Raw genomic sequence first — 26457 nt, forward strand, 5'->3', positions numbered from 1 at the left:
CCATCTTGTGTAGCACAACCTTGTTCGTTTGCGACTTTCGACGTTTTTACTGATGGTTTCTGAAATTTTGGCCGCGATAAGGCATTAAAATGCCCCGCTGTACGGCTGTAAACTACCTATATATGCCTATACACTGCTGCCAAGTTGTGCTACACAAGATGGCGGCGTGTGAACTGAAGCACTGCGCGACGGCGACACCGCGCTCTGTGTGTTGTGTTTCTATTTCTGTGCTCAGCACGAGCTACGGCGAATAACGGCAAATGTCTTATCGACTCTGTTTCCGCCAAGAGGATTCTCTCCTCATCACTTCCGCTCTCGCCAACAAACAACGGGACCCTAACTTGCAGCACATGCGCAAAGGAGCACCGACTGAGCTCTGAACTTCCTATCCGAGCCTAACAACATGACAGAAGTGCACAAACGTCGAAGCGACACAACCTCGTCAGCAGAAGGCGCATCATTTCGAGCCGAGAAGAATACTTTGAGTGATGGCTCAACAATTCTTCACAAGCTGCTGGCAGCTGCTTTTTACGGAGTCAGTTCGTTCCTCATCGTTGTTGTGAACAAAAGTGTTCTCAGCAGCTACAGGTAGAGTTCAAAGGTACAAGTAAAGTAGGTACTGTAATAGTAACATATGAAACAGTAAAATGGAGGACTTGACGGGTATAGGTATTTAGTATCTATTTAGTGTCTACTCATAAAAGTAGTATCTTCTGCCAACATTTAATGACATTTTATCTCCACCCTGTGAACACCCACTTCTCGAGTGTGCGGTTCCCGCTTATTTTAACTCGCATTTGCGAAATTAAATCCCCTCTAAAAACCGGAACCATCAATAACGAGTGAATCTGCCGGCTGTTTTGACTCTTAATTCATGGTTACCATGAAGCAAAATGGTTGCACTGCTAGCGGCAGCCTGTCGGGGGCGCTGTTGGTTTTGGTGACAGTTTTATTCACGTTATTTGCTCTGCATTCACGTAACTATGTCATATGTCAATTTGAACACACATTAATTAGCTGTGGAACACTTGTTATCCATTTCACAAGACGTCTTTAGCATTAGCATGTAGCATTCTCTGGCCCACTGTTGGTTTTGGTGACAGTTTTATTCACGCTATTTGCTCTGCATTCACGTAACTATGTCATATGTCAATTTGAACACACATTAATTAGCTGTGGAACACTTGTTATCCATTTCACAAGACGTCTTTAGCATTAGCATGTAGCATTCTCTGGCCCACTGTTGGTTTTGGTGACAGTTTTATTCACGTTATTTGCTCTGCATTCACGTAACTATGTCGTATGTCAATTTGAACACATTAATTAGCTGTGGAACGTTTGTTATCCATTTCACAAGACGTCTTTAGCATTAGCATGTAGCATTCTCTAAACAAGCCAAAATACCGCCCCCTAGCGGTATGGAGGCTCATAGCGTTTGGAATTCCAGATGGTGCATGTAAACAGACTTCACATAGAAGTGTAAAACAATTTAGAAATTATTTAATTGCATATAAAAGCACTGACTGTCAATTTACATTGCAGGTTTCCATCATCGACATGCCTTGGAATTGGTCAAGTAAGTCCCGCCTGTTCACGAACTTTGACCTCATGTGAAAAACCCAATTTATGTCGCCTCGGCTTGTTTTATTTTCCAGATGCTAGCAACAGTGGTAGTGCTGAGAACTGGCAAAATGCTAGGCTTCATCTCCTTTCCAGATATGAACATGCATATACCACATAAGGTGAGATGGAGAGAAAAACATACCATGGAAGTTTGCTGAAAAAAGACAAAAAACATTCTATTTGTCTCTCCAGATGTTTCCACTGCCGCTACTCCATGTTGGGAATCAAATATCTGGATTATTCGGAACACAACGACTCAAGTTTGTTTATAAAAGGACGCATCAAAGCCATGTTTCCACTAATTTGGTAATTGAGGCATAAATTGGGTGCAGTACCAACTGCAACCATTAGAGGCGCTGTTGGTCGATTTTTAAGGCGCCATCCAAACTGTGCTGACTTAGTGGAAACATGCATTTGGAGTACAATTCTGATTCTAGGAAGCGATTGTATTGTGACTCTTTGTTTTCATGTGTTAGCTTACCCATGTTTACAGTCCTGCGGAGGTTCAGCATTCTTTTTACCATGCTGTGTGAAGGCATCTTGTTAGGGTAAGCTCATTTCTCAATAACGTAAAAACGCAAAGCTCAATGTCCCAATTTTCCCAGGAAGACGTACTCATCGGCGATTAAAAGCACGGTGTTCACCATGATCTTTGGAGCGTTGATTGCCGCCAGGTAGGTCAACCCTCACATGGGTTCATTTTTTTGTAATATGCATCCAAATGTTCTACTTCCATTTGTGTGTCTCGTAGCGCCGACCTAGCCTTTGACCTCCAAGGCTACGTCTTCATCATGCTGAACAATATCCTGACGGCAGCCAACGGTGCTTACATGAAGCAGAAACTGGATGCAAAGGTGCGCCCACCTGGTCATTGCTTTCACTTTCCTTCCTAACGGAGCGTGTGCTGCTGCTCTCAACAGGATTTGGGTAAATTTGGACTTCTCTACTACAACGCTCTAATCATGATCTTACCAACATCGGCGTACGCCTACTACACAGGGGACTTGAAGAAGGTCAGTGGTTTTCTGGCGTAATTATGAGAAATAATGAGAAATATGAGACCACCCAGGCCTGTTTTTGAAATCACATATTCAATATCAGTAGCATCAACACCCCAAAAGTAAATACAGTAATGTTTGTCAGATTTAAATATTTCATATCATCAAACTGATTTCAATATTGGTCAATGACAACACAAAATGTAGTTTTAAATGAAACCTTTTATTACTACGGGAGCAGAAAATCCAAAACTATATATGGCCCTGTGAGAAAAAGTGATTGAGAATTGAAACTGGGACTCCAGCTAACCACACTGAGAGCCATTATCCACAAATGGCAAAAACATGGAACAATAGTGATGAACCTTCCCAGGAGTGGCCGGCCAACCAAAATCACCCCTCTTGGATGAGTCACCGCTCATCCAAGAGGTCACAAAAGACCCCCACAACAACATCTAAAGACTAAATTAAGGTCAGTGTTCATGACTCCACCATGAGAAAGACACTGGGCGAAAATGGTGAAAAGACGAAAACTTGAGGCTTGTCTCAGTTGATGACTCCCAAGACCTTTAGGAAAATACTCTGTAAAGTAAAAAAAAACAACAACATCATACCAACAGTAAAATATGGTGGTGGTAGTGTGACGGTCTGGGGTTGTTTTACTGCTTCCGGACCTGGAAGACTGTAACCAAGTAACTGTGATAAACGAGGGATTACGGTATTGGTTGTCAACTACTTTATCAAATACTGTAACTGTCATGGTGCTGATAGACTATTTTTGTGTGTGTGTTCAGGGTTTGGAGTATGATGGATGGTCTGACCAGATGTTTGTCACGCAGTTTGTCCTCTCTTGTGTCATGGGGTAAATAAATACTTTTTCCACCCTCTTTGTTGATCAGTCGCCCCCCCCCATCCTAATCCCCCATGTTATATCTCTACCAGATTTATTTTAATGTACTCCATCATGCTGTGCACTCAGTACAACTCTGCTCTCACCACCTCCATCGTGGGCTGCATCAAGGTAAGCCCCCCCCCCACCACCACCACTCTCCGATATACAGTCATGTGGCGTGATTATTATCCTATCTGACATGGATCGTTGCAGAATGTCATCGTGACGTACATCGGAATGGTGTTTGGTGGAGACTACATTTTCTCTTGGACTAATTTTATGGGTTTGAACATAAGGTAAGAGCATTGCAGTGATGCTAGCATGATCGTAAAAGGGACAAAATGTTTTGAAATCTTTGTATTGAATTTTTTTACTTGTTTTTACTTTTTTTTTGCTTGTTTGTTTACTGAAAGTTTATAGAACTTTGCAAGTCAATAGATCAATAAATACAATTTACATGTATTCAAATGGGGGCTGCATGGCGGTCGAGTGGTTAGCGCACAGACCTCACAGCTAGGAGACCAGGGTTCAATTCCACCCTCGGCCATCTCTGTGTGGAGTTTGCATGTTCTCCCCGTGCATGCGTGGGTTTTCTCCGGGTACTCCGGTTTCCTCCCACATTCCAAAAACATGCTAGGTTAATTGGTGACTCCAAATTGTCTATAGGTATGAATGTGAGTGTGAATGGTTGTTTGTCTATATGTGCCCTGTGATTGGCTGGCCACCAGTCCCGGGTGTACCCCACCTCTTGCCCGAAGACAGCTGGGATAGGCTCCAGCACTCCCAGCAATTCTCGTGAGGATAAGCGGTAGAAAATTAATGAATGAATGAATTAAAATGTGAATTAATTTAATTCACCCTAATATAGATGTTCACTTTGGTTCTAAATAATTTTCCTGACTTTTTAATCACAAAGAACGCACTTATTTAAATTAAAATGTGAATTAATTTCATTAACATTGGGGTAAATTATTGGAATTGGCCCTAACCTTTCATCCCCCTCTGGCCAATGCACATATCATGAAAATAAATGGGGAAAAATGTACAGTTCATCCAACATGATAGGTATGGGACCGTCTCATGTGTATGGAAGTCGGCAGCATAAATCCCTGATCGGAGTAGCCCGTGTTAAAATGGATGATATCAAGCAGCAGAGCTAAGATGTGTTTTGTGTCCCCACAGCATTGCGGGTAGTCTGGTGTATTCCTTCATCACCTTCACACAAGAGCAAAAAAGTAAGAACATTTTTAATACTTTGTGAAATATTACACTTCGCTAAGTGTGTCATTTTTGCTTTCTGCAGAAAACATGTAAAATTCAAGAGTTCAATCTTGAAGGAACGTCCCCCACAATTGATTTTCCTGGTGTATTGACTGTCTTTTTTAAAAATCTTTATTACAAAGTGGTTTAAAATTTAATTGTTTTTCTTTGTATTAAATATATCCAATTATTTTATTTATGCAGTCTTGGGATACAGATTTTATTTAGGTGTCATTTACAGAAGGGAAAAAGCAAAACATCACTCCAAGAAAAAAGAAAATTGGATGTTTGAGACAAAAGCATCTTCATCTGGAGTGCAGGGTGAAAGAAAGCTTGAAGACTTGGAGGCTCCTTGAGCAGGTTTTTTTGTTTGGATCATCCTGGTGTGTTAACACATCCAAGACAATAGAGTGTTGATTTGTTTTCTGAGTATGAGCCTAAAATTAATTTCGGAAGGACTAAAAAGTCACAAAATGGAAAACCAATGGAATGGGTACTTTTTAAAATGACTTTTCGAAGCAACTCAGGCTTAAGAAAAAACAAATCCATGATTATTTTTTTTAAATGTACCAATGGATGTTAAGAAATCCATACAAAGCTTGAAAAATCCCCGACATTCTGTTTTGTGTAAAAAGAAAAAGCCAAAGAAAAAGAAGCAAGATTATGAAAAAAAAATAATAATCCAAAAATACAGCCATCTTTGTACATGCGTTACAATACAGGACATCACTGATGTCAGCTGCTGGACACAAACAAACCTGCAGTGGTTTATTTCTCAGACTGGAGCACAACGGCTTTGTCGTGTGGGAAATGAAATTCTGCTGCTGCATCATATCATTTACCACAGAAATGTACAATCAAAGTGCAACTAAAGTCAGCTGGCAACTTCACCAGCTTAGAGTGTGTGTGTGTGTGTCTTAGCAGAAAACTAAATCCTTAAAAACCTGCTCCGGTAACGTTCAAATGGCTTGAAAGGCAAATACCCATCATAGACTTTGTTAAAAAATATAAATATCTTGTGTACAAAAATATTAATGGGAATTGTTTTTTTTTCTTTGAGTACAAATTGAAAAAAAAAAAAAAAACAGGAGAGATTCTTGGCAAAATGTCAGTCAGTCAAGTACTTACAATGAGTACTGGTTGGAGCATTGCAGACCGGTGCTACATGGATGGGCTCAAGAGAGAGAGACAGGTCTCTTGTTGATGACCTCATCGTCACGGCAACACTTTCCTTGTGTCCGTTAGCAGGGAAAGAGATGACCCAAGAAAATCAACATCCACGTGAGTCCACATTAGCAGAGCTTTGTGAGGCTTCAGTTCTCTTGTGTTCTAGAAGGTTCCACTTCACTTTGGGCCAAAGGCTCTGCCTCCATCTTCAACCTTTTAGCCGGCCTTTCGTGCGCCGTGTCCGCGTCTCTTTGGTCTGCAGGAGGTTCCGGGGAACCGTTTTGCTCGTGTCCGGGTGAGCCGGGGTGGCTGCAGCCGTTGGAGTTGTTGTCTGGTGTGGGAAGTGTGGCGTCGCCCGAGGGACCGTTGGACTGGAGGGGCTCCGCTTTGACTTGGTTTGCCGGGACTATGTGCACACCATCCCCCTGATGGCTGGAACTGTGGCCTGCAATACCTAGCAAGGAGCACAGGTATGTTGGGGTTAAAACAACACCGGCTATCAGTGCACTATTATATGCTAGGACTATGTTAAAAAGCCATAGCCTTTCAGTATGTGGAATCAAACTATGGAATGGATTGAGTAAGAGTAAGTAACAATGCACAACGATGAGCCAATTCAAGAAACAATACAAGCAGTTGATGTTTGCTAAATACAAGGATGAAGAGTCTTGAACCAGTCATGATGTGCTATACATATCACTATATTGACGCTTACTATGGTACCCATTTTGTCATTGGATGGTCATATCACCTCGTACTTCGGTACGGGATAAAACAAAACAAAAAACTATATTATGGAAAGCAGGAAGTGAACAAATGTAACAATTACTGATAGTAAAAGTACCAGATGGAGGGTCATTGTATGGTCATATCACCTCGTACTTGGGTACGAGGTGCATTATTTAAAAAAAAAACCTTAAACTGTATTATGGAAAGCAGGAAGTGAACCAATGTAACAGTTACTGATTGTAAAAGTACCAGATGGAGGGTCATTGTATGGTCATATCACCTCGTACTTCGGTACGAGGTGCATTATTTAAAAAAAAACAAAAAACAAACAAACCTTAAACTGTATTATGGAAAGCAGGAAGTGAACAAATGTAACAGTTACTGATTGTAAAAGTACCAGATGGAGGGGTAGGATTTAATAAGCTTTGCTTCTTCCTACTCCTTTTGGACATGTGGAACTGTGAACTGATTATGTGATGCATTCAATTGTAATCTGATGCATGTTCAAATGAAATAAAACCATTACCATTACTATTACTTACTGGTTACAGTAAGGGAGAGCCTCCCCTGCTGGCCAATAAAAACAATGCAGGTTTAAGGTATTGGAAAAGGAAACCAATACTCGTAAGTCAATAACTTCCTGTTCCGTTTTCTGTTCCTTTTTTATAAATGGAATGTTTTTATAGTCAAGCATAGGAAACATGTTTACAGCCTTCTAAATAGAGATTTAGCATAATAAGAGTCCTTAAGGCATGAACTAACACCCCTATAGCCACCTTGACACTACATTACCTTTTAAGACATGAATAGCAATAGCTACACTGGTCACAAGCTTTCAGTAACATTGCATTGAAGACCGCGGTGAAACTACTGTATATGGTAACAAAATAGCTACACCTCCACTTTCATTTGTGGATGGCAAGCCAGCCAGGAGGAGAGCGAAAATTGAAGATTACAGAGGTGCAAATCCAAACTACGACTTGTTTCTTCATATGATAGTAACGAATATGATGACATTTCTGCCTGTATCGCCAGGCCTTACTGTGCTTCTGTGTATACAACTTTAGCACAGGAAGCTACAAGCTACAAGACGTAGCTCACCATTGTGACTGCTGCTGTCTTCCTTCTCCGAGTGGCTGGCGCTGCTGCTGGACGTGGTGGGAGGGGGCGACGCCGCCCTGCTTGAGGCAGCACTTTCGGTCTCGTCCAATAACCTGTCCATGTAGTCTCTGATGACACACACAGCAGTGTACGGCACGTTACACACTTTCTCATGTAACTGACTCATCTTTGTGTGGAGTTCGGTTAACAGAAACTTGCTTGCAATATATTAAGAATTTTAAGCTAACAGAGTGTTCCATTTCACAAAAAAACATTATCTCAAGGTACATTAGGGACACACTCCTCTCACAAACCAAGTCGTTGTAAAACCTCAAACATAATGACACAAATTTTGATAAAAGTAGCAGATGATCCACCATGAATAATTGGCACTATTAATATTATGTGTTATATAAAAAGCCTTACGTGACACCAGGGTGAAGGTTGTATTTCCTTTTTCCAAGTCTGGTTTGCTGTGCAAAGAAATCATAACGCTCAGACTTCTTCCACATGTAATAAAAGGCCACACATTCTCCTACAGACCTAGTTCTCACCTGAAAAAATTTAATTCAGCAGACATGAAATAACCGTTATTACCAAACATTTCAAGGGAGAAAGTCAACACAACAGGCACAGGGACACAAAAGACACGTATACACAAAATACCTTTTAGGTATGATATCACAGCATGCAACAAGCAACATCAAACTGTAAACACACTTTGAATGTGAAATTGACTTCATGCTATTACATCTATTTAGCTCTTTTAGCATGACGTCAATAAAACTTAGTTAGTTCTCTTACCTTGTTGGCCTGTATTAAATGAAAGTCTTTTCCATAGGATTTTAGTCCTTGTTCAAAATTTCTACATTCCTCCTCAGTCCAGACAGAAAGTTCCTCTGCAAAGACAACGTAGAGTTATAAGACTGAAATCCACAAAAAGTACATCTCCTCCCTCCAACCCCCCATGCAAGTGCTTCCTCACCTCTGGCTGCTTTTACATTAAACCTAAGCCTCCTTAAAGCTTCTTCTGTGTCAAAGTCACATTTCACCAGTTCATATAATGCCTAAAAGGGAAACAGGGAAACTTCATTAGCGCAAGAGAAAACAACACATAACAACAACATGGTGGTTTTAAACAACAAAGCTGTATCATTCATTCATTCATTTATTGTCTACCGCTTTTTCCTCACGAGGGTCGCGGGGGTTGCTGGAGCCTATCCCAGCTGTCTTCGGGCGAGAGGCGAGGTACACCCTGGACTGGTCGCCAGCCAATCACAGGGCACATATAGACAAACAACCATTCACACTCCCATTCACACCTATAGGCAATTTGGAGTCACCAATTAACCTAGCATGTTTTTGGAATGTGGGAGGAAACCGGAGTACCCGGAGAAAACCCACGCAGGCACAGAAAGAACATGCAAACTCCACACAGAGATGGCCAAGGGTGGAATCGAACCCTGGTCTCCTAGCTGTGAGGTCTGCGCGCTAACCACTCTATCACCGTGCCCAAAGCTGTATCACATGTATGGAAAATAAATATGCTATGCGGGTCTCACCTGTTCATTGTCCTTGATGTGGGATCCTTCTGGGATGGCATCCACTCCCTTCTCCTCGCCCGTTCGCCGAGATGCTTCTATTAAGAACTCTACCACTTTGCTTTCAGGTAGACACTCTGGGTTCCACAATAGTTGGTCATCATTTTCATAAACTATTCAGAAAAATGAGAAAGGACAACAAAAATATGACTCTGTTCTCTATATTAATTTCAGCTTATTTTTGGTTGCCTTACCTTTTTCATTGTCTTTATATTTACATAGGCCAACAGGGGTTTCCGCTTGATACATGGACCCCACCATTATCTCCTGTTGAAAAAGATTTATATTAACTTCAAGCAGGACCACTTAAAAATATGGATATTATGCACCCCAAGACCCTATATCATCACCAAACATGAATATAATCTGTAGTACATGTACAGTCGTCAAAAAATCCATACTGTCCCTTTAAGGTTACGTTGCTGTATGTGACATATGGCATCTACTATGCAGCACAAATACCTTTTTCCAGTCTTCAGATGGAACATAATCCTCATCTTCATCAGACTCTTCTTCTGCATCATTATTACCTGAGACACAACAACCAATTTTCATATTAATCGGGACAATTGCATGACTGAATGGAAAATAAGCAAACTCACACATCAGCCCAAGGAATTTGACGAGAGTGAGATGTCACCTACTTTCAAAGTACTTGAGTTTCTGTGACCGTATCAGTTCTGCGGTGCCAAGGGTCCGTACAGAACGCGTGCGTCCCTCTGTGACTGCCGGGGCTTCGTCCACCTGTGCTGAGTTCTTCACTCGTTCCCCCTGAAGGCGACACGCACATCCGGGATACATCACGAGCAAAGCTTGACATAAAGCAGAGTGAATTAGGCACACAAACGCACCTCGTTGCTTTTTAGCTCGTCAACGCCTTTGCTGCTTTCATCATTGTCCAGCTCATCATCTTCATCTTCCTCTTCATCATCTTCCTCCTGTTCATCATCTTCCTCTTCATCCTCATCTGCGGGTGAAGCACCCCCGTAACCATACAGACTCAGGAGCTCATGAATGGACATCTCCCCTTCCTGTTGAGAGAGGAATGTGATAATGTTGCATATTTAACGTTTACTATAGGACTCCATAATCGATTGGGGCGTGCTAAAAAAGCACAAGGCATTCATACTAAAAAAATAAGCAATCTTGGACATAAACAGGACACTCACACATAAGCATTGACTGTATATTTCCTGGTGGTTCATCAATGTAACGTTACCGACACTTAGAGATCCTACTACTCTATTTGCGGTGCAAGGAGAGACTCACAGTGCACTTAAATTGCTTTATGAACAAGCAGGGAACGCGTGCAGTGAGCGTTCACACAGGAGCTGCTGTTGGCCACTCTCTACACTGCTAACCTGCGACTAGCACTTGGCTAATCGTCAACTCTAGCCAGCTGACGTCACACACGTCACTTCCCGTGCCCTACTTCTTAAAGGCGCACACAAGTCACAGATACCGTACTAAACTTCATACCATATTTGACCAGAAAACAGTGATCACCTAAATCCCGATGTTGCGAGGTAATAAAAATTTAAAAATTAAAAATAAAACAGCCTGAAACTTACACGTGCAAGATCTTCAATCTCATTGACGTTGGTTTCGTCTGTTGCCTCCAACATTTCCTCCTCTTCCATTGTGCGTTCATCATCAAAGTCATGGACAAGCATGTCTGCTGATGGGTCGAAGTCATGGTCATCAGAACCTGCTGAACCCCCTAAAATGGCAAGATGGTGACAAATCATCACATCAATACATAAGGAAGTTGTGTTTGAGTGGTATGAAAGTGGCAATTCTCACCACATTTTCCACAGTCATCCCTATTGTGTGCTACTTTTGTAGGGTACTACCAGAAAAAAGATATTTGGGGTGCGGTCTGGTTGACCAACATGGCATCTTCCGGGTCACATAAACTTTTAGGACCGTGCTAAACTCCTGACGGTTAATATTACTCCGTCAAATCAAAATGTTCATAAAACCATGCTTCTATGAATTCACAGCCCAGTGACGCTGCACATTTCCTGGGCAAGCAACTGTTAGTTAGGTTGTGTAATTAACAAAGCACCAACTCTGATGTAAACAAAAGCTATTGGCTTTCAAAAATGGTGCCCACAGCCCACAATGGTCTCGGTCCCCCTGTTTGGCCCTAGATTGGGTTCACACTTGACCAAATTAACAATACAAGCAGAGCAGCCATATTATAAATAACAAGTGTGAACGCAAAATAAATTGAGAATAAAAATGTGAGGCAAGGAAAATGAATATACGCTAATGCTTTTCTACACATATATATGAATACATTGTGTACAGGAAATATCTATCAAATGTAAACCTCACTATATTTGAACGGCTTTGTTGCTATTATATAATATCCATGCCAAGATAAAGACAGAACTTTGCACAAGAACCGCAACAAATGTTACATACCTGGGCTCGAATTCCCAAGGGAGGACTGTAAAGAAAAACAATAAGGCCATGAGCATCTTTTAAGAGAAGTATCACGACAATAAATACGGATTTTTTCCCCAAACAACGGAAATAGGAGTCCACAAAAAGCGCGCCTGTCCCCGAACAGTCAGTCAACACCGTCACTACTTCCTGCATGCTGGAAATCTAAACGACACTTCCATTGCTTCACACCGTCGTTATTTATGCCAGGACTTAAGCGCGTTGCTTCGGATGAAATTTCAGCGTTGTGGCTAACTAAGAACTTAATTGCAGCGAACTGGAAGTTGTAAGCTAATTGCGTTTTAAATATGAAGCTAACGCGTTCGAGTTAAGCTTGCTACTAACACCAAGAGCACAAAAGGCGGGGGAAATCGCAAATATCGGAGCCATTCACATGATACCCCGGTGATAAATGTGAACCAAATAGCTCATAAGGGGAAATAAGTGTTCCTTAACAAAACCGCAAAGTCGCTAACGCCGCAGCTAACGCTAGCCAAATCCGAAGTTTACAAAACATGCTAATAGGAGAGAAATTATAACTATTTGGCATTCCAAACAACACACTGTGGATAAAACGCCTTTAAAATATACGACATTAACGACGTGTGTTAGCGACTGGAGGGACTAGCGCTCTTATTATATATATATTTTTTAAAATTTCCGATTATTTACTTCACTTTCTTACCTCCGCCATGTTTGCAATCCTGGAGGGTCACGTCAGGGGTCAGCAACAGTACCCGGATGAAGAACCCCGCCCACCTGAGATGCAGAAGTAGAATCCTTCAACACACCTCCAAACTCCCATTGCTGTGAATTATGCGTCATTTTCTTGTCACAAACGATACAAAGACCTTCATTAACCGTAAATGTAGCCATTCAGGACAACATATTCAAATACAATATAACACAAATAAATAATATTGAAGTCGATTTTGGCTGAGACGCAGTGTTGTAGAGTTTCAATTTATAATCAAAGTGATTAGAGCATTTAGTGCAGTATAATAATAGAATGACGCATGAGGTTTATGATATTGCCATCCAATGTGTCGAGTATTTATTTATGTGGGACAAGGCAAGTAATTTGTCAAATATGGCATTGGATTTAGATAATATAAAAAAATAATAATGCACTGCAATGTACAAGTTTATTTAAAAGTTTACCACACACCACTGGGAATTAAAAATACTGCAAACTATGCAAGACAAAAAAACAACTGCCTCTAAATTTTTTGGCCATGGACGGTAAACGGAACAGCATGAATAACATCCAAATACGTCTCAAACATCTGCTGAAATATAAATAAAATCTTCATTCAGCCCATCTTATGGAACATTTGTGGTGTGTTCAAGGGCCGTCAAACAAGGTGTGAAATCTCAGCTCTTTACGAAAAACATTATCAGTGAAGCATAATGAAGACATAAACATGCCCGCCACTCCTGGGAAGGTTCACCACTGTTCCATTATTGTTATTATGCCATTTGTAGATAATGGCTCTCACTGTGGTTTGCTGGAGTCCCAAAGCTTTAGAAACATCTTTTTCCTGGGCAATGTGTGGGGGGGATTTTTTTTTCCGCTTAATTTCATTTAGAAACTGCATTTTGTTTTCATTTTTGTTTTTTAAATTTTCCATACATAGTATGTCAATTTTCTAGTCAAATCAAATGTCTTCTGGTAATACTGTATTATGGCTTTATTCCAACCTGATTTTCCAATATTATTTTTTGTTTTGTTTCATATATTATGACTTAAAAAATATATTTATATATCTAAACTCTGTGCTACTAAAATGACATTTATTTTATTCTTTTAAAATTGTTACTTTTTCATTCCCTAGGTTATTCCAACTATTTCAATGTTTTCATTTCATAATATTGACTATCATTCTTTTCAAATTTTCAAACATTTTATCTTTATCTGCAAATCAGTTTTTGACTTGTTTCACAAAATATTACGACTTTCTTTGAAAAAGTATTTAATTACTGCTACTAATTATTGCTTACTGCTATTAAAATGATAATATTACATTTTTCTTATTAATTAACCTTTTTCTCTTCATATTTTGCCTCTATTCTTGTCAAATTAATGCTTATTTTCCCAATTTTTGCTGTTGTTTTTCTTAGGATGTGCCACCTAAGACCTAAAAATGGCCTCACTGAAACACATCACCAGACACTGAAGATGCCTTTAGGGTCCCTTATAGGGTGGCCTGGACTAAAAATATTCTGAATTGGAAATAAGCTCACTTTAATCAAAATCTGCAGTTCAAAATAATATCAGTTGTTTTCAATGTTTATCAACATTTTTCCATGAGTCAGTGCAATGTAATCGCACACATTCTTCTCTCTGAATGACAGATTATGTTTACGACAGTGTCCACAAACGCTACTATGTTGCTATGTAGACAGCCAGGAATACTTCAAGTGCTCCATTAAGGGAACCCTTTGCTAAACCTGGGGTGATAAAAGTCCCGCACTTGTGACATAAATGAGCCATCCTCTCCCATTAACATTTACCAAAATGTTACCATCCCTCTAATGGCTAAGATTGTCATCTGCTTTAAAAAACTGTAATTATCCAAGATGAATCACCACTTCCTGAGGACCGTGTCCATAAAAGCGGCTTATCAGGGCAGCAACAACAGAATGTGTACATACAGGAAGTAAAAAATGAGATCCATTCTTGTGATGGCGGTGCTGATGCTGCTGTGCGTGCGCTGTGGAACACAGGCTCAGGTGCTGGATGACACGAGCACACTGCGGCTGTGTGGTCGGGCCTTGCTGCGGGCGGTGGTGTTCACGTGTGGAGGTTCCAGGTGGCGACGTCTGACAGAAGAAGAGGAGACTTTCCGAGACGGTGAGTTCTCAGACCTGTCATTGTTGAAGAGGTGAGTCTCAAGTTTGTGGTTGACTGTTTCCGCAGGTAGCGGGGAGCCAAACGTGGTAAAGACACAAGACCAAGTGCCGGTGTTGGGTCGGTATTGGCGGGACCAAGACCAGGCCCTGATTGCGGCGTGCTGTCAGATGGGCTGTCGGAGGAGAGACCTCTCCATGCTCTGCTAGTGGACCTCATCGTACATGTTGGAAAGTACCTGCAGATATGAGATGTAATTTTTCCCTACAGCAAAAAAAAAATAAAACACTTTTGTCGACAAAAATGTGTTTTATCTTGACTTCACTCATAGTAAACAGCATAAACAGTAGCGACGCTGTACAGAGAGGTGTTCTTGAAGGACCACGAGGCGAAGGTGTCATAAGACGCATCCCACAGACAACGGCTGCTGATCTGCATGCTCTGCCCAGCCAGCTGGCCAATGTGAACCATCACCACCAGCTTATACCTGCGGATCATGAGCTCCTTCACACGGGCTCGGATCACCTGAGAGAGGACACCCAAATCCGTCAGCAGTGACCTCAAGAAGAAAACCCACTGACAGTCTTTCTCCTGTTTACCTCACATATGGTTTTCGTCATTTGCCGAGACCATTCCACTTCGTATTTCTCCTCCTGCAGATAATTGGGAAGTACATCCTTCAGGATTTCCAAAGCAGCGTGGGCTGGGAAGCGTTTGTGAGGTCCTGTGGGCAAGACGAGAACAGGAATACAACTCCGTCCATCAGTGAAGTCTTATTTGAAACATTTGGAAATGTTATATATATGAAATCACTTAAATTGTACACAAATAAATACACATTTATTCAGGAAAACAATAAAATAAATATCAACTTGGGAGGTATAATAAAGTTTTTCTCTCTGTTACAGAATCAGCAGGGGGTCAAATACTTATTTCCCTCATTGTGTATATGTAGGTGCATGTCAATAAATGATAATATCTTTGAAAAGATCCTTTATTTCAGCTGTTCAGCTCAAAATGTGAAACTTTTTTCTTCTATAGGAGGAACTGAGATTCTGACAGTATGATTAAAAAAAATAAAATATGACGCTTTCACTGAAATCAGCTCCAAAATTCATTCATTCATTCATTTTCTACCGCTTTTCCTCACAAGGGTCGCGGGGGGTGCTGGAGCCTATCCCAGCTGTCTTCGGGCGAGAGGCGGGGTACACCCTGGACTGGTCGCCAGCCAACCACAGGGCACATATAGACAAACAACCATTCACACTCACATTCATACCTATGGACAATTTGGAGTCACCAATTAACCGAGCATGTTTTTGGAATGTGGGAGGAAACCGGAGTACCCGGAGAAAACCCACGCATGCACGGGGAACATCAGTAAGCAATCATTCATATTATTAGATGTCTTGACACGACACCAGTGACTGAGTGGAGGGAGTGAGTTTAACTCCTGATCCACTGCAGGAAGCGCTGTATAGAACAGGAAGTAAAAAAATAACAAGGAACTTTCACAATGCTAACATGTGTCGAGTCTATATTATGTCTTATTTTCTCATATTAGGACTTCTATATTGGGTGATATGAGTGTAAAGGTGACTATAGGGGTGTAATTTCATGTCCAGAGGGCTCTAATAATGTTACAAAAATTTGAAGATCGAAATGGTCGAAGTTCTAACTAGAACTACATTCAAATCTGCGTTATTTGAAGCCATAAGCAGAGATGATGCTATGACACAAAGGGGTGATGGTGTGTGAACTCACCTAGTTGGTAGGTGTTCTCCACTGTTACAACCATCCGGGTGTTTTCATCATGGTGGTCATCTATGCAGGACACATTGCTTAAAGAGCTAGAGGACACAAAGAAGTGATGGTGCTGTTAGAGGATCAGTGAAAGTATGAAAATAATCACAGTCTTAATTGGACACATAAAGAAGTACAGTAAATAGGTCCACTCACTCCTTGGTCTTGCCAGCTATGTCTTTGACTTTGATTCCGTGGCTTCCCTCTGAGGGCGCCTTGCTGGTCTTCTTTTCTCTTCTGACAGATTTCTCTTTAAGCACATCAGACATGGCAACTTCTTCTCCTCGCAGCAATGCGTTAAAATCTCGCACAAACAAAAATAACTCTATAAAAATGTCTCACGTCCTTCCACTGGTTCAGTCAAACTATTAGTAGCGTTTTAATGTAAAATAAACTAGCAACCGTCTGGAGTTTGCTGTTGTCATGACGACTATAACCCAGTGGACGGGGTTTCCTAGCTTCCCAACCGGAAGTCACGTTTATTTAGCCTGTTTCTAAAAAAATAAATATAGTAGTGTAAACAGTTACGCTTCTATTTTATTTTCTATACAACACAATTTCATTTATGATGCGACGACACTGACAAAACCATATTTAAGCATATGCGTTTATATGTTAGCATTAGTGGATGAAGTAGGCGCGGCTTGATTACGTCATTACCGTAATGTTTCGTGACGCAGTGCAGCGAAAATGTACACATTCGTAACAAAATGACCACGGACGGCTTCTACCGGTGTGTGAAAGAATTACCATTGCTATAAAAAGGATTTATTTGATTACACTGACGCAACAGCAAGGTATTGCAACCTCTTTATTACCAAGTAAAACAGGTATTACATTGAACGGACTTCTTCCTTATATTTACTCTCCAAATCTTTGGATGGGAAATGTACATTAAACGTTTGCATATTCTGTGTGTTAAAGAAATACAGCAATGTAAAAAAAAAGTCACAGTCAGTATTCTCAAAAATAAGGCAAAGAATATACAGAAACAATTGATTGCTCTATTACACCCAGGCCTTAACTGAGAAACTGATAAACATGGAATGATTTACATGAAGCAATGCAATAGAATTGCAATGGAAGAAGAGTTTGGGAACATTTATGACTGCATGCCCAATACATTTCTTCATATGGAACCAGGGTGTGGGGTTGTGATGACGTCATTGCATGATTATACAATATCACACGCTGTATCTTACTGACATGGAGAAGTTTGCATTACACTGAAACAACCGGTGAAGGGCGACTGCAGATTTCATGCGGCACTGGAGTTATTCATCAACAGTAACACTTATTTTTTGTTGTTGTTGTCGTACACAAAACCCACATGGGGAAACAATGCATGATGAAAAATGGTGTTGCAACCTATGCCTTATGACACCAATAAACAACCACAAACACATATCCATATGAGAGGAAGAGAATTATTTTTAAACGTAGCTCTTAACTACACTTTTTACACTTAAATCTTTATATATTGCTATTAGAAAATAAACATACATAAAACATAAACAGTGGACATGAAAGAAAATGAAACAGCATGTCTTCTTATGCGCATTTCATCACTTAATGATGTCCGCCAGCCAAGTTATCAAGCAGCATGAAACTCCAGCTCCCCAAATTCATTCAAAAATGAATATCTCCAGCATATGGCACTCACGCCCGTGTTGATTTTAAGGCTCATTTAGACAACATCCACAGAGAGGAAAAGAATAAAATCACACACAACCTTATGGGTAATATGAAGTGTCGTTTTAGGGTATTGCACACAGTGGTATTGCAGCTGAATTACTGACAATCACTTTAAAATGAGTGATTAGCACTGCATTTTTTTTCCAAATATGGCAGATACTAACCTGATTTCTTGTTTTTGGCATATTTGTCACACTTAAATATTCTAGATCATCAAACTAATTTAAATATTAGTCAGTGACAACACAGTTGAACTCAAAAGGTGGTTTTAAAATAAAACTTCCCGGTCCTGAAGCAGCAAAACAGCCCCAAACCATCACACTACCACCACCATATTTTACTGTTGTTATGATGTTCTTTTTCAGAAATGCAGCGTCACTTTAAGCCAGATATAATGGGACACACACCTTCCAAAAAGTTCAACTTTTTATTGTATTTTACCAATGGTCTTAGGTATCATTTTTGCCGAGTTTTTTTTTTTTTTTTACAGTTTTTACCCAACCGTTTTTTGGATGTAGATGTGGGGTCTTTTGTGACCCCTTGGATGAGTTGTCGCTCGTCGGCCACTCCTGGGAAGGTTAACCACTGTTCCTTGTTTTGGCATTTTGTGGATAATGGCTCTCACTATAGTTTGCTGGAGTCCCAAAACTTTAGAAATTGCTTTTTGATCTGATTTAATTTCAGTTATGTTTTAACAGAGTGGGCAATCACGTTTTCACACAAGGCCATGTACATTTGTTTTTTTTTCTCTCCCTTAATAATAAGTTTCATTTCCAAACTGCTGTTGTGTTGCCTTTGACTAATATTTGAATATGTTTGATGATGTGAAACATTTAAGTATGTCGAAAAAATTTAAAAATTCCGAAGTTTCACACCACTGTAGATTAGTCAATACAATAACAATAAAATTGTAAAAATTATTGTATTATTGTTATTTGTTTGCAGGTATATTCTGTCTCTGTAAAGAAACATAATATGTTCTCATGAATTGTAGTTTTAGCACACAATAGTAACATCCCTGTCATACATCAATCCAATTGAAGGGTTTCAGAGAAGTATTAAAAAATAACATTTGTGCTGCAAAAACATTTATCCCGACACAATGTAGCATTAAAAAAAGTCCCTTGCTTAGACAATGACAAAGACAAAATCATTCCAAATGGCAGTAAAAACAAGAATTTATGACCTATCATTTGGGGAAGTAACTCTATTATACACATTTTTGTACATCTTCCACCATAAGATTGCGCTCATAATATATAATCTATCGTCTTTTACAGTAAATTTACAATGACAACTAAGTCCAAAGTCATCGGAAGGAGTTTGAATGCAGCACTGTATTGAATCCACCTTTAAGTTCAAAGTTTAGGATTTCAAGTGTATAAACTAAATGTTGTTATCAAATTGCATAAACTCAGCAGTAGTTATTCTACTGATTATGTTGTTAAAATACACTAAAGAGGGAGGATTCATTGTCTTCACAGTCAAAAGCCACAGATACTCTTGTTTCCATGCACAGGCAGGTCCACTAATTATCTGCCAAATATTTCCCTGTGGGGTAAAAGTGTTTTTAGATAAGAATGACCCAAACTGATATGAAATAAAGCTACTTTGTGGTCATGGGTGTTCAAACTGACCTGCCGCGAACCTCTTCTTGATCAGGGATAGCCGGTATCCAGTCCCAAGCAGCTGGATGTCACAGCCGGACAGTGTGCTCCCCTCGCTGGTGAAGTGAACCGCCAGCTGGGAGGCTTTACTCGGACCTTCTGTCGTTTGGAACCGTCCAAGGAGAGCCCCAACTCCTACAGGACATAAATACACAAACATCAGCATGGTGCTGTTATAAAACGACAAGAACAGAATGTACACTGACGGAATTAATGAAGGAATGAAGGAATACTTGCCTCCGTTTTCAGACCTATTAGAAAGGCTGGGGATCTTCCACTGTATCGTTTGCTGCTCTGGATTCCTTTGAAAGAAATAATCACACATGTACTGAAAATGCGTACACACTAAATTAGGTGCTAATATAATAATATATATAATATATCTTGCATTCGCTAATCCCTTGTTATTAGCATCGGTAAACATTCATTCATTCATTCATTTTCTACCGCTTATCCTCACGAGAGTCGCAAGGGGGTACACCCTGGACTGGTCACCAGCCAATCACAGGGCACATATAGACAAACAACCATTCACACTCATATTCATACCTATGGACAATTTGGAGTCGCCAATTAACCTAGCATGTTTTTGGAATGTGGGAGGAAACCGGAGTACCCGGAGAAAACCCATGCATGCACCGGCAAGAACATGCAAACTCCACACAGAGATGGCAGAGGAAGGAATTGAAATCGGGTCTCTTAGCTGTGAGGCCTGCGTGCTAACCACTCGTCAGCCATGCAGCCTACCTTGAAATTCTGTCCATAAAATTTTACTTTTCTTTTTGTACGATATTAATACAAAATAGACACAAAATAGCGAAATTTGGTACTGCTGTACCTTGAAATTCATTCATGCTGGAGCCTATCCCAGCTGTCTTCGGGCGAGAGGCGGGGTACACCCAGGACTGGTCGCCAGCCAATCACAGGGCACATATTGACAAACAACCATTCACACTCACATTCATACCTATGGACAATTTGGAGTCGCCAATTAACCTAGCATGTTTTTGGAATGTGGGAGGAAACCGGAGTACCCGGAGAAAAACCCACGCATGCACAGGGAACATCGGTAAACAATTATTCATATTCATACACTAATGTGGGTAGCACTGGCGGTTAGATGTCTTGCCCAGGGACACGACAAGAGTGACTGAGTGGAGGGAGCGAGGCGCTACAGGAAGAAGGAAGTAAAAAAATAACAAGGAACTTTCACAATGCTAACATGTATCGAGTCTATATTATGTCTTATTTTCTCATATTATGTCTTCTATATTGGGTGATATGAGTGTAAAGGTGACTATAGGGGTGTTATTTCATGTCCAGAGGGCTCTAATAATGTTACATAAATATATTTTGAAGGTCAAAAACAGGTTTTCTATGCTCTAACTATGAAAATCCTTGATTTATACATCAGGAATGTTACTTATTATGGGTCTGGAACCCATTAAACATAATAAACAAAGGATTATTATGATATGGAATTGTTCCCATCATTGTTTCTCATTTAATCTGTTACAGGGGGTCCTCAGTTTGAGACATTCCATGTTTTTTTTCACTTGCTGGAGAACTAGATACAGCACGTGTCGGTTGCAAGTATAAGAGAGAAGAGCTTATCCTTGTTCTCGTAACTCGTTCATAACCCGCCAAAACACTTTGAGAACCCTGTTTGCGCCGAAGGAACCTGAGATTCAGAATGTAAAGACCATTCACCAGGTGGCAGGTGGGACCATCGCTTGGAGTTTAGCTAAGCCTCCATCAACAGGAACCAGGAAGTGGACGTTGTGTAGCGGCACAGGGGTTGCCATGGCCTCTGTGTTGTATTTGTAGTCTATTCGAAGGTCCGTGTTGTCGGCGTCACCGCGCCAACTCACAGCCAGATTGAGAGGAGTGGACTGGATGCCGTCCGCCGACACCTGAGACATGTAGGATCAAGGATGACATGGATTAGATGGATGTGTTCAACGTGCAGCCATTTTCAGCCCACAGCGTTTGGTATATTGTAATAAGATACATTATCAGATATTACACTATGATTTGTCACCTCTAACATAAAGCTCAGATGTCATTGGTTTGTTTACATAACTTAGCTGGGATAGGCTCCAGCATATCCCTATGATGCCAATGAGGAGTAGGTGGAAATGAAAATAACTAAATATGGAGGAGGGTCCATCATGATCTCAGGTACTTTTTCCTTCAGTGGAACACTGAAGCTTTAGGTGGTGCAGGGTCGTCAAACGGCTACTCATTACTGAGTCCTCCTGTAGATTTTTTTTCTGGAGAGTTTTTTTTGTAATTTTTAGAGCGATGGTCTTAAACTTTTGATCAGCGTGGCTCAAACGACGTGATGGATGTTGCACACATACCTGATATTTGATCATATCCACATTGTAGTATGTTGCCTGGGGCTTCTGTTCAGCCACTTTCTTGAGATGGCTCATCAAGTTGGGCATGTTCACCCAAAACTCCTTACTGTCTACACTGTCGGTTGGGGAATCACTGAAAGGATGAGGAGAATGAATGAAGAGAATGCAGACAATCTCTTACATGTTGTCAGAGTGTGTTGTTTTGCAGTGTTGTGAAAAAAGTGTTTCTTAAATGTTTCAGATCATCAAATATATGTAGATATTAGTCAACCACAACACAATTGAATACAAAATACAGCCTTTTTATTAAACTTTTTATTATTAAGGGAAAAAAATCTAAGCTACATAGTGTGTGAAAAAGTGATTGCCCTACTATTAAAACATAACTAAGACTAATTGACAATTATCAGTCTGTAAAGGGTTATAAAGCCATTTCTAAAGCTTTGGGACTCCAGCAAACCACAGTGAGAGCCATTATCCACAAATGATGAAAACATGGTAAACAGGTAATGAACCTTCCCAGGAGTGGTTGAACAACCAAAATGAACCCAAGAACTCACAAAAGACCCCACAACAAAATCCAAATGGCCTGCATGGCAAGTTCCAAGATGAAAAAAAGAACATTAAGGCTTGTCTCAATTTTGCCAGAAAACATCTTAATGATCACTAAGTCTTTTGGGAAAATACTCTGTGGTCTGACATGGCGAAAATTTAACTCTTTGGCCTAAAAGTAATGCCACATTTCAGAAAAACAACATCATAATGACAGTAAAATATGGTGGTGGTAGTGTGATGGCCCAACCAGTTATTAGGTTTAGGGGGCAATCACTTTTTCACACTTTTTCCCCCCTTAATAATAAACAATGTCACTGATGGATGCTTAAATTAGTTTGATGATCCAAAACATTTAAGTGTTCCAAAAAAATAAGGAATCAGGAAGTGTCCCAACACTTTTTCACACCACTGTATGTTTTGGCATAAACCTACCAGCACAACAGCTGTGGATTGGGGAGGACCTGTTCCAGTCGGGTATAATTACTTATGCTAAAGATGAGGACAGGTTGACTTGGGTGGTTGGCAAAGTGCCTGGTGATGCCGGCAGGGAAGGAGAGCACCATTTCCCCTGTGATCTTTACCACACACCTGGAAGAGCAGGAGATAAAGAGATCATTCACTCCCAGAAACATTTTAGAAACCTTTTGGATCAAAGATGAAAGTTCTTCAACAAACAATAAAAGTCATTCATGTCATACTCTCAGATGAACGAAATATGGACCTACTTGCTGGGGTCCGCGCCTTTGAAATAAGCATTGATAGTTTCCGTGAAGGCGGCTGCCACTGGCAGAGTGTCTTGGGGTCCCATTGTAAGTGGGCTGGGTCCTCTTGAACAGCCTAAACAAGACACACACACACAAATAAACATCTACAAGTCTATTAGATCAGTGATTCTCAACTGGTGGATCGTGGAGCCGTTTTTATTCGGGAAACAGGGTCTACAAATAAATTACGTAATGACCCGATGTCCGTGAATGCACCACACACTGCAACAGTGCATATTTATGGGCGACTTGGTCAAGCCTGAGCGGGAGGGGAAGGACATCAATTGTGGACATTTTAAAGTCTTCCCACAATGCATTTTGTTTGAGAAAACCATTTCACTGGAGGAGAGCCTAGAAAGCATAGAAAATGGTGCTGCAATGCTTCTTCTGTCCATCAGAGGGAACCAGATGACCCAGAGCCCAAGAAAAAAAGGGAAGCTGACGTCATTGCAGCACCTCAGTGAATGTGTTATGGGAAAACTTTAAAATAATGTTGGGTTTTTTTTATTTTTAAGTCATATTGGAACTTGTTTGCATGTTGATATATACACCTTTTGATTATTAAGTTGCTATGTGATGAATTTAGTCCTGGTAGTATGTGATGTCATGAAGATAGAATTCAGCTATAAATTGGCCATGGAAAGTAATGGCTTATACACCGGAATTTATAAATAAATATAATTTAATGAATAAATACGATATTTGAGAAGTTTACGTTAAAAAATCTGCCAAACCAAATTTGGGTTGGTCTGTTAAGGGTGATGGTGGGTCCCGCAGTCAAACCAATTGAGAACCAGTATATTAGATGAGCTACTCAGCAATAGGTTAGAACTGCAGGGTTTTAAGACACAATCAGTCAGACTATGCCAAAATAAAGAACAAAAAAGAATAAAGAAGTGTGTGTGAAAGAGCAGGGACATGGGCTGACATGGAAAGACAATGCCGTTGATTAGTTAACAGAAGCATGCAGCCCTTTTCCACCAGGGAGTACAGGTCAGTTCAGTACTATCTGCACTGTTTTTCGACATAAAAAAAAAGATGAAATACTATAGATTACTATACAGATTATGTCAGCAGCCAATTTAGTGAATCTTGTTTTGAATTGTTTTCAACAATCTAGCTTTGTTAAGTTTATGATGCAATGCAAAACCAACTGTACCACTTGGTGAAAGCTCAGATTGAGGTGCTCTCAGCTCATGCACGGTTGTGCAGCACGACAGAAACAGTTTCACTCAACTCACCCTCCAAAGCTAAATAAAACCTGCCATGGTCAAACCACACCAGAGGCTGTGATGCCTCTGAGTGAGCAGAAGAACAGGACCAGGAGAGAATCATGTAGAGGCACATGACAGTGAGGTAAGAGCATGATGATGATGATGACATGAAGACGGGACCACAAACACACGAATGTGTACCTGTGCTGGATAGGTTGAGATCCCTCCCTAAGGTAGGTGTGGATGCTGCACTCTGGGAGGTTATGGAGGAGATGGAGGAGGAGCTCTCAGCCCGAGCCAGTGGAGCAAAGGGTGGAGGGCTACCCGACACTGGTGGACTGAAGGGTCGAGTCTGCATGCAGAAAACACAGTTTGATCACATTACACATAAAATGGTCCCCTCATCTGTAATACTGGATCACTGGTGTTTACTTCACTGGTGAGTACCATTATGTTATATTATAGTCAGCGCTATTACTTTTTATTATAATCAACTGTGCAGCATGTACAAGTTAGCTTAGTGCATTTGCTATTTTATTATATTTACACAGTAGATCTTTGCATATTTACGATTCAGCATTCATAGCCCTGCAAATGTCTCAGAAAGTCATGATGATTCCATCTGTTCATCGATCATTACCTATAGTTTGAACTGTATATATAGTACCGCCTACCAGGTCTGCGATGGGTTTTCCTGGGGGCAACTTTGGCCTCGAGGAAGGCCGTGGGGGAGGAGGAGGAGGAACTGGACTCCCCCGAGACTGTGGCGTGGCAGATCGGGCTGGAGAAGACGGGCCTGAGACACATTCCAGCATACCAGGTTAGCTTTCTATCACAGCAGGACAAATCTCATGACATTTCCTGTTTGGTGAACAACAATGCTGACTAAATCACAAGATTTTAAAAATTTTATAATATCAGTTTAAAATCAGTTTATCATTGGAGCTGTGATATTTTCTCAAGACCTGAAGCATTATTCAATCACACCACTAGATGGCAGTAATCATCACCGATTCCACTGAGGGGCATACTAAAAAAAAATAATTATTGCCTTATTATTAATTATTAGCATCAACGTTACAGCTTTTTTATTTTTGGTGTAATTTTATTTTTACAATGTGTTGCAGGCCAATAAAAAAAACAGCCACACTTTGGACACCCCTGAAATATACATAACATAATACTAATTTCAGTAGCAGGTGACCAATAGGATGCGATTATTCCTCATAAAATATTAACATGCATGTGAATATGTTTGCTTGTAACTTGAATACAATTTAGTATAAAAATACTATATAATAATAATAATATAAAAATACTCATTCATTCATTCATTCATTTTCTACCGCTGGAGCCTATCCCAGCTGTCTTTGGGTGTGAGGCGGGGTACACCCTGGACTGGTCGCCAGCCAATCACAGCGCACATATAGACAAACAACCATTCACACTCACATTCATACCTATGGACAATTTGGAGTCACTAATTAACCTAGCATGTTTTTGGAATGTGGGAGGAAACCGGAGTACCCGGAGAAAACCCACGCATGCACGGGGAGAACATGCAAACTCCACACAGAGATGGCCGAGGGTGGAATTGAACCCTGGTCTCCTAGCTGTGAGGTCTGCGCGCTAAATACTAGACCGCCGTGCCGCCAATATAAAAATACTATATAATAATTTCACGTGACTGAGATAAGCATTGTCTGCCTAGAGCAGTTTTGTA

At 40.5% G+C, this 26457-nt stretch overlaps 5 protein-coding genes across 12 annotated transcripts in view; 2 read left to right on the forward strand and 3 right to left on the reverse strand.

Moving 5' to 3' along the window:
* Positions 1–319: 319 nt before the first annotated feature.
* On the forward strand, positions 320–9078 carry LOC131125274 (UDP-N-acetylglucosamine/UDP-glucose/GDP-mannose transporter-like). 3 transcript variants are annotated; one of them, XM_058066658.1, is made up of 13 exons: positions 320–588; positions 1543–1576; positions 1656–1741; positions 1806–1883; positions 2100–2171; positions 2229–2297; positions 2375–2477; positions 2544–2636; positions 3416–3483; positions 3564–3642; positions 3727–3809; positions 4696–4748; positions 4817–9078. In XM_058066658.1, the coding sequence occupies exons 1-13, from the start codon at positions 404–406 to the stop codon at positions 4825–4827; spliced, it is 1014 nt and encodes a 337-aa protein (XP_057922641.1). In that variant the 5' UTR covers positions 320–403; the 3' UTR covers positions 4828–9078. The 3 variants fall into 3 exon arrangements, with proteins under 3 accessions (XP_057922641.1, XP_057922642.1, XP_057922643.1); XM_058066659.1 differs by having other exon boundaries at positions 325–588; positions 1656–1742; positions 1816–1883; XM_058066660.1 differs by having other exon boundaries at positions 456–601; positions 1656–1742; positions 1816–1883.
* mier1b (mesoderm induction early response 1b, transcriptional regulator) lies at positions 4699–12613 on the reverse strand. 2 transcript variants are annotated; one of them, XM_058066653.1, is made up of 13 exons: positions 12508–12613; positions 11802–11826; positions 10943–11091; positions 10223–10402; positions 10016–10142; positions 9834–9901; positions 9566–9638; positions 9333–9484; positions 8756–8837; positions 8575–8669; positions 8197–8243; positions 7771–7898; positions 4699–6394 (listed from the first exon to the last, which is right to left on the reverse strand). In XM_058066653.1, the coding sequence occupies exons 1-13, from the start codon at positions 12514–12516 to the stop codon at positions 6087–6089; spliced, it is 1443 nt and encodes a 480-aa protein (XP_057922636.1). In that variant the 5' UTR covers positions 12517–12613; the 3' UTR covers positions 4699–6086. The 2 variants fall into 2 exon arrangements, with proteins under 2 accessions (XP_057922636.1, XP_057922635.1); XM_058066652.1 differs by having other exon boundaries at positions 8197–8324.
* Positions 12614–14018: 1405 nt separating this feature from the next.
* Positions 14019–17215, reverse strand: dynlt5 (dynein light chain Tctex-type family member 5). The gene is made up of 4 exons (XM_058066667.1): positions 16633–17215; positions 16438–16523; positions 15273–15397; positions 14019–15198 (listed from the first exon to the last, which is right to left on the reverse strand). Exons 1-4 carry the CDS (start codon positions 16743–16745, stop codon positions 14995–14997), a joined length of 528 nt encoding a protein of 175 aa, XP_057922650.1. The 5' UTR covers positions 16746–17215; the 3' UTR covers positions 14019–14994.
* Positions 14508–14882, forward strand: LOC131126602 (relaxin-3-like). Its single transcript, XM_058069311.1, has 2 exons — positions 14508–14676; positions 14743–14882. The coding sequence occupies exons 1-2, from the start codon at positions 14508–14510 to the stop codon at positions 14880–14882; spliced, it is 309 nt and encodes a 102-aa protein (XP_057925294.1).
* A 59-nt stretch (positions 17216–17274) lies between the features above and the next one.
* Positions 17275–26457, reverse strand: part of sgip1b (SH3GL interacting endocytic adaptor 1b) — a 49184-nt gene continuing 40001 nt past the window's right edge. For 3 of the 5 annotated variants that reach the window (XM_058066662.1, XM_058066663.1, XM_058066661.1), the window contains 9 exons: positions 25409–25530; positions 24762–25086; positions 23482–23593; positions 23189–23344; positions 22202–22334; positions 21549–21751; positions 20076–20140; positions 19809–19973; positions 17275–19722 (listed from right to left, as the gene is read on the reverse strand). In XM_058066662.1, coding sequence (XP_057922645.1) covers positions 19700–19722; positions 19809–19973; positions 20076–20140; positions 21549–21751; positions 22202–22334; positions 23189–23344; positions 23482–23593; positions 24762–25086; positions 25409–25530 — 1304 coding nt within the window. In that variant the 3' untranslated portion in view covers positions 17275–19699. The remainder of the gene's footprint in view (positions 19723–19808; positions 19974–20075; positions 20141–21548; positions 21752–22201; positions 22335–23188; positions 23345–23481; positions 23594–24761; positions 25087–25408; positions 25531–26457) is intronic. The other 2 variants (XM_058066664.1, XM_058066665.1) reach the window with 2 other exon arrangements.

This window comes from Doryrhamphus excisus, chromosome 3 (genome assembly GCF_030265055.1).
Source record: "Doryrhamphus excisus isolate RoL2022-K1 chromosome 3, RoL_Dexc_1.0, whole genome shotgun sequence".
In the NCBI taxonomy this organism is placed as follows: Eukaryota; Metazoa; Chordata; class Actinopteri; order Syngnathiformes; family Syngnathidae; genus Doryrhamphus; species Doryrhamphus excisus.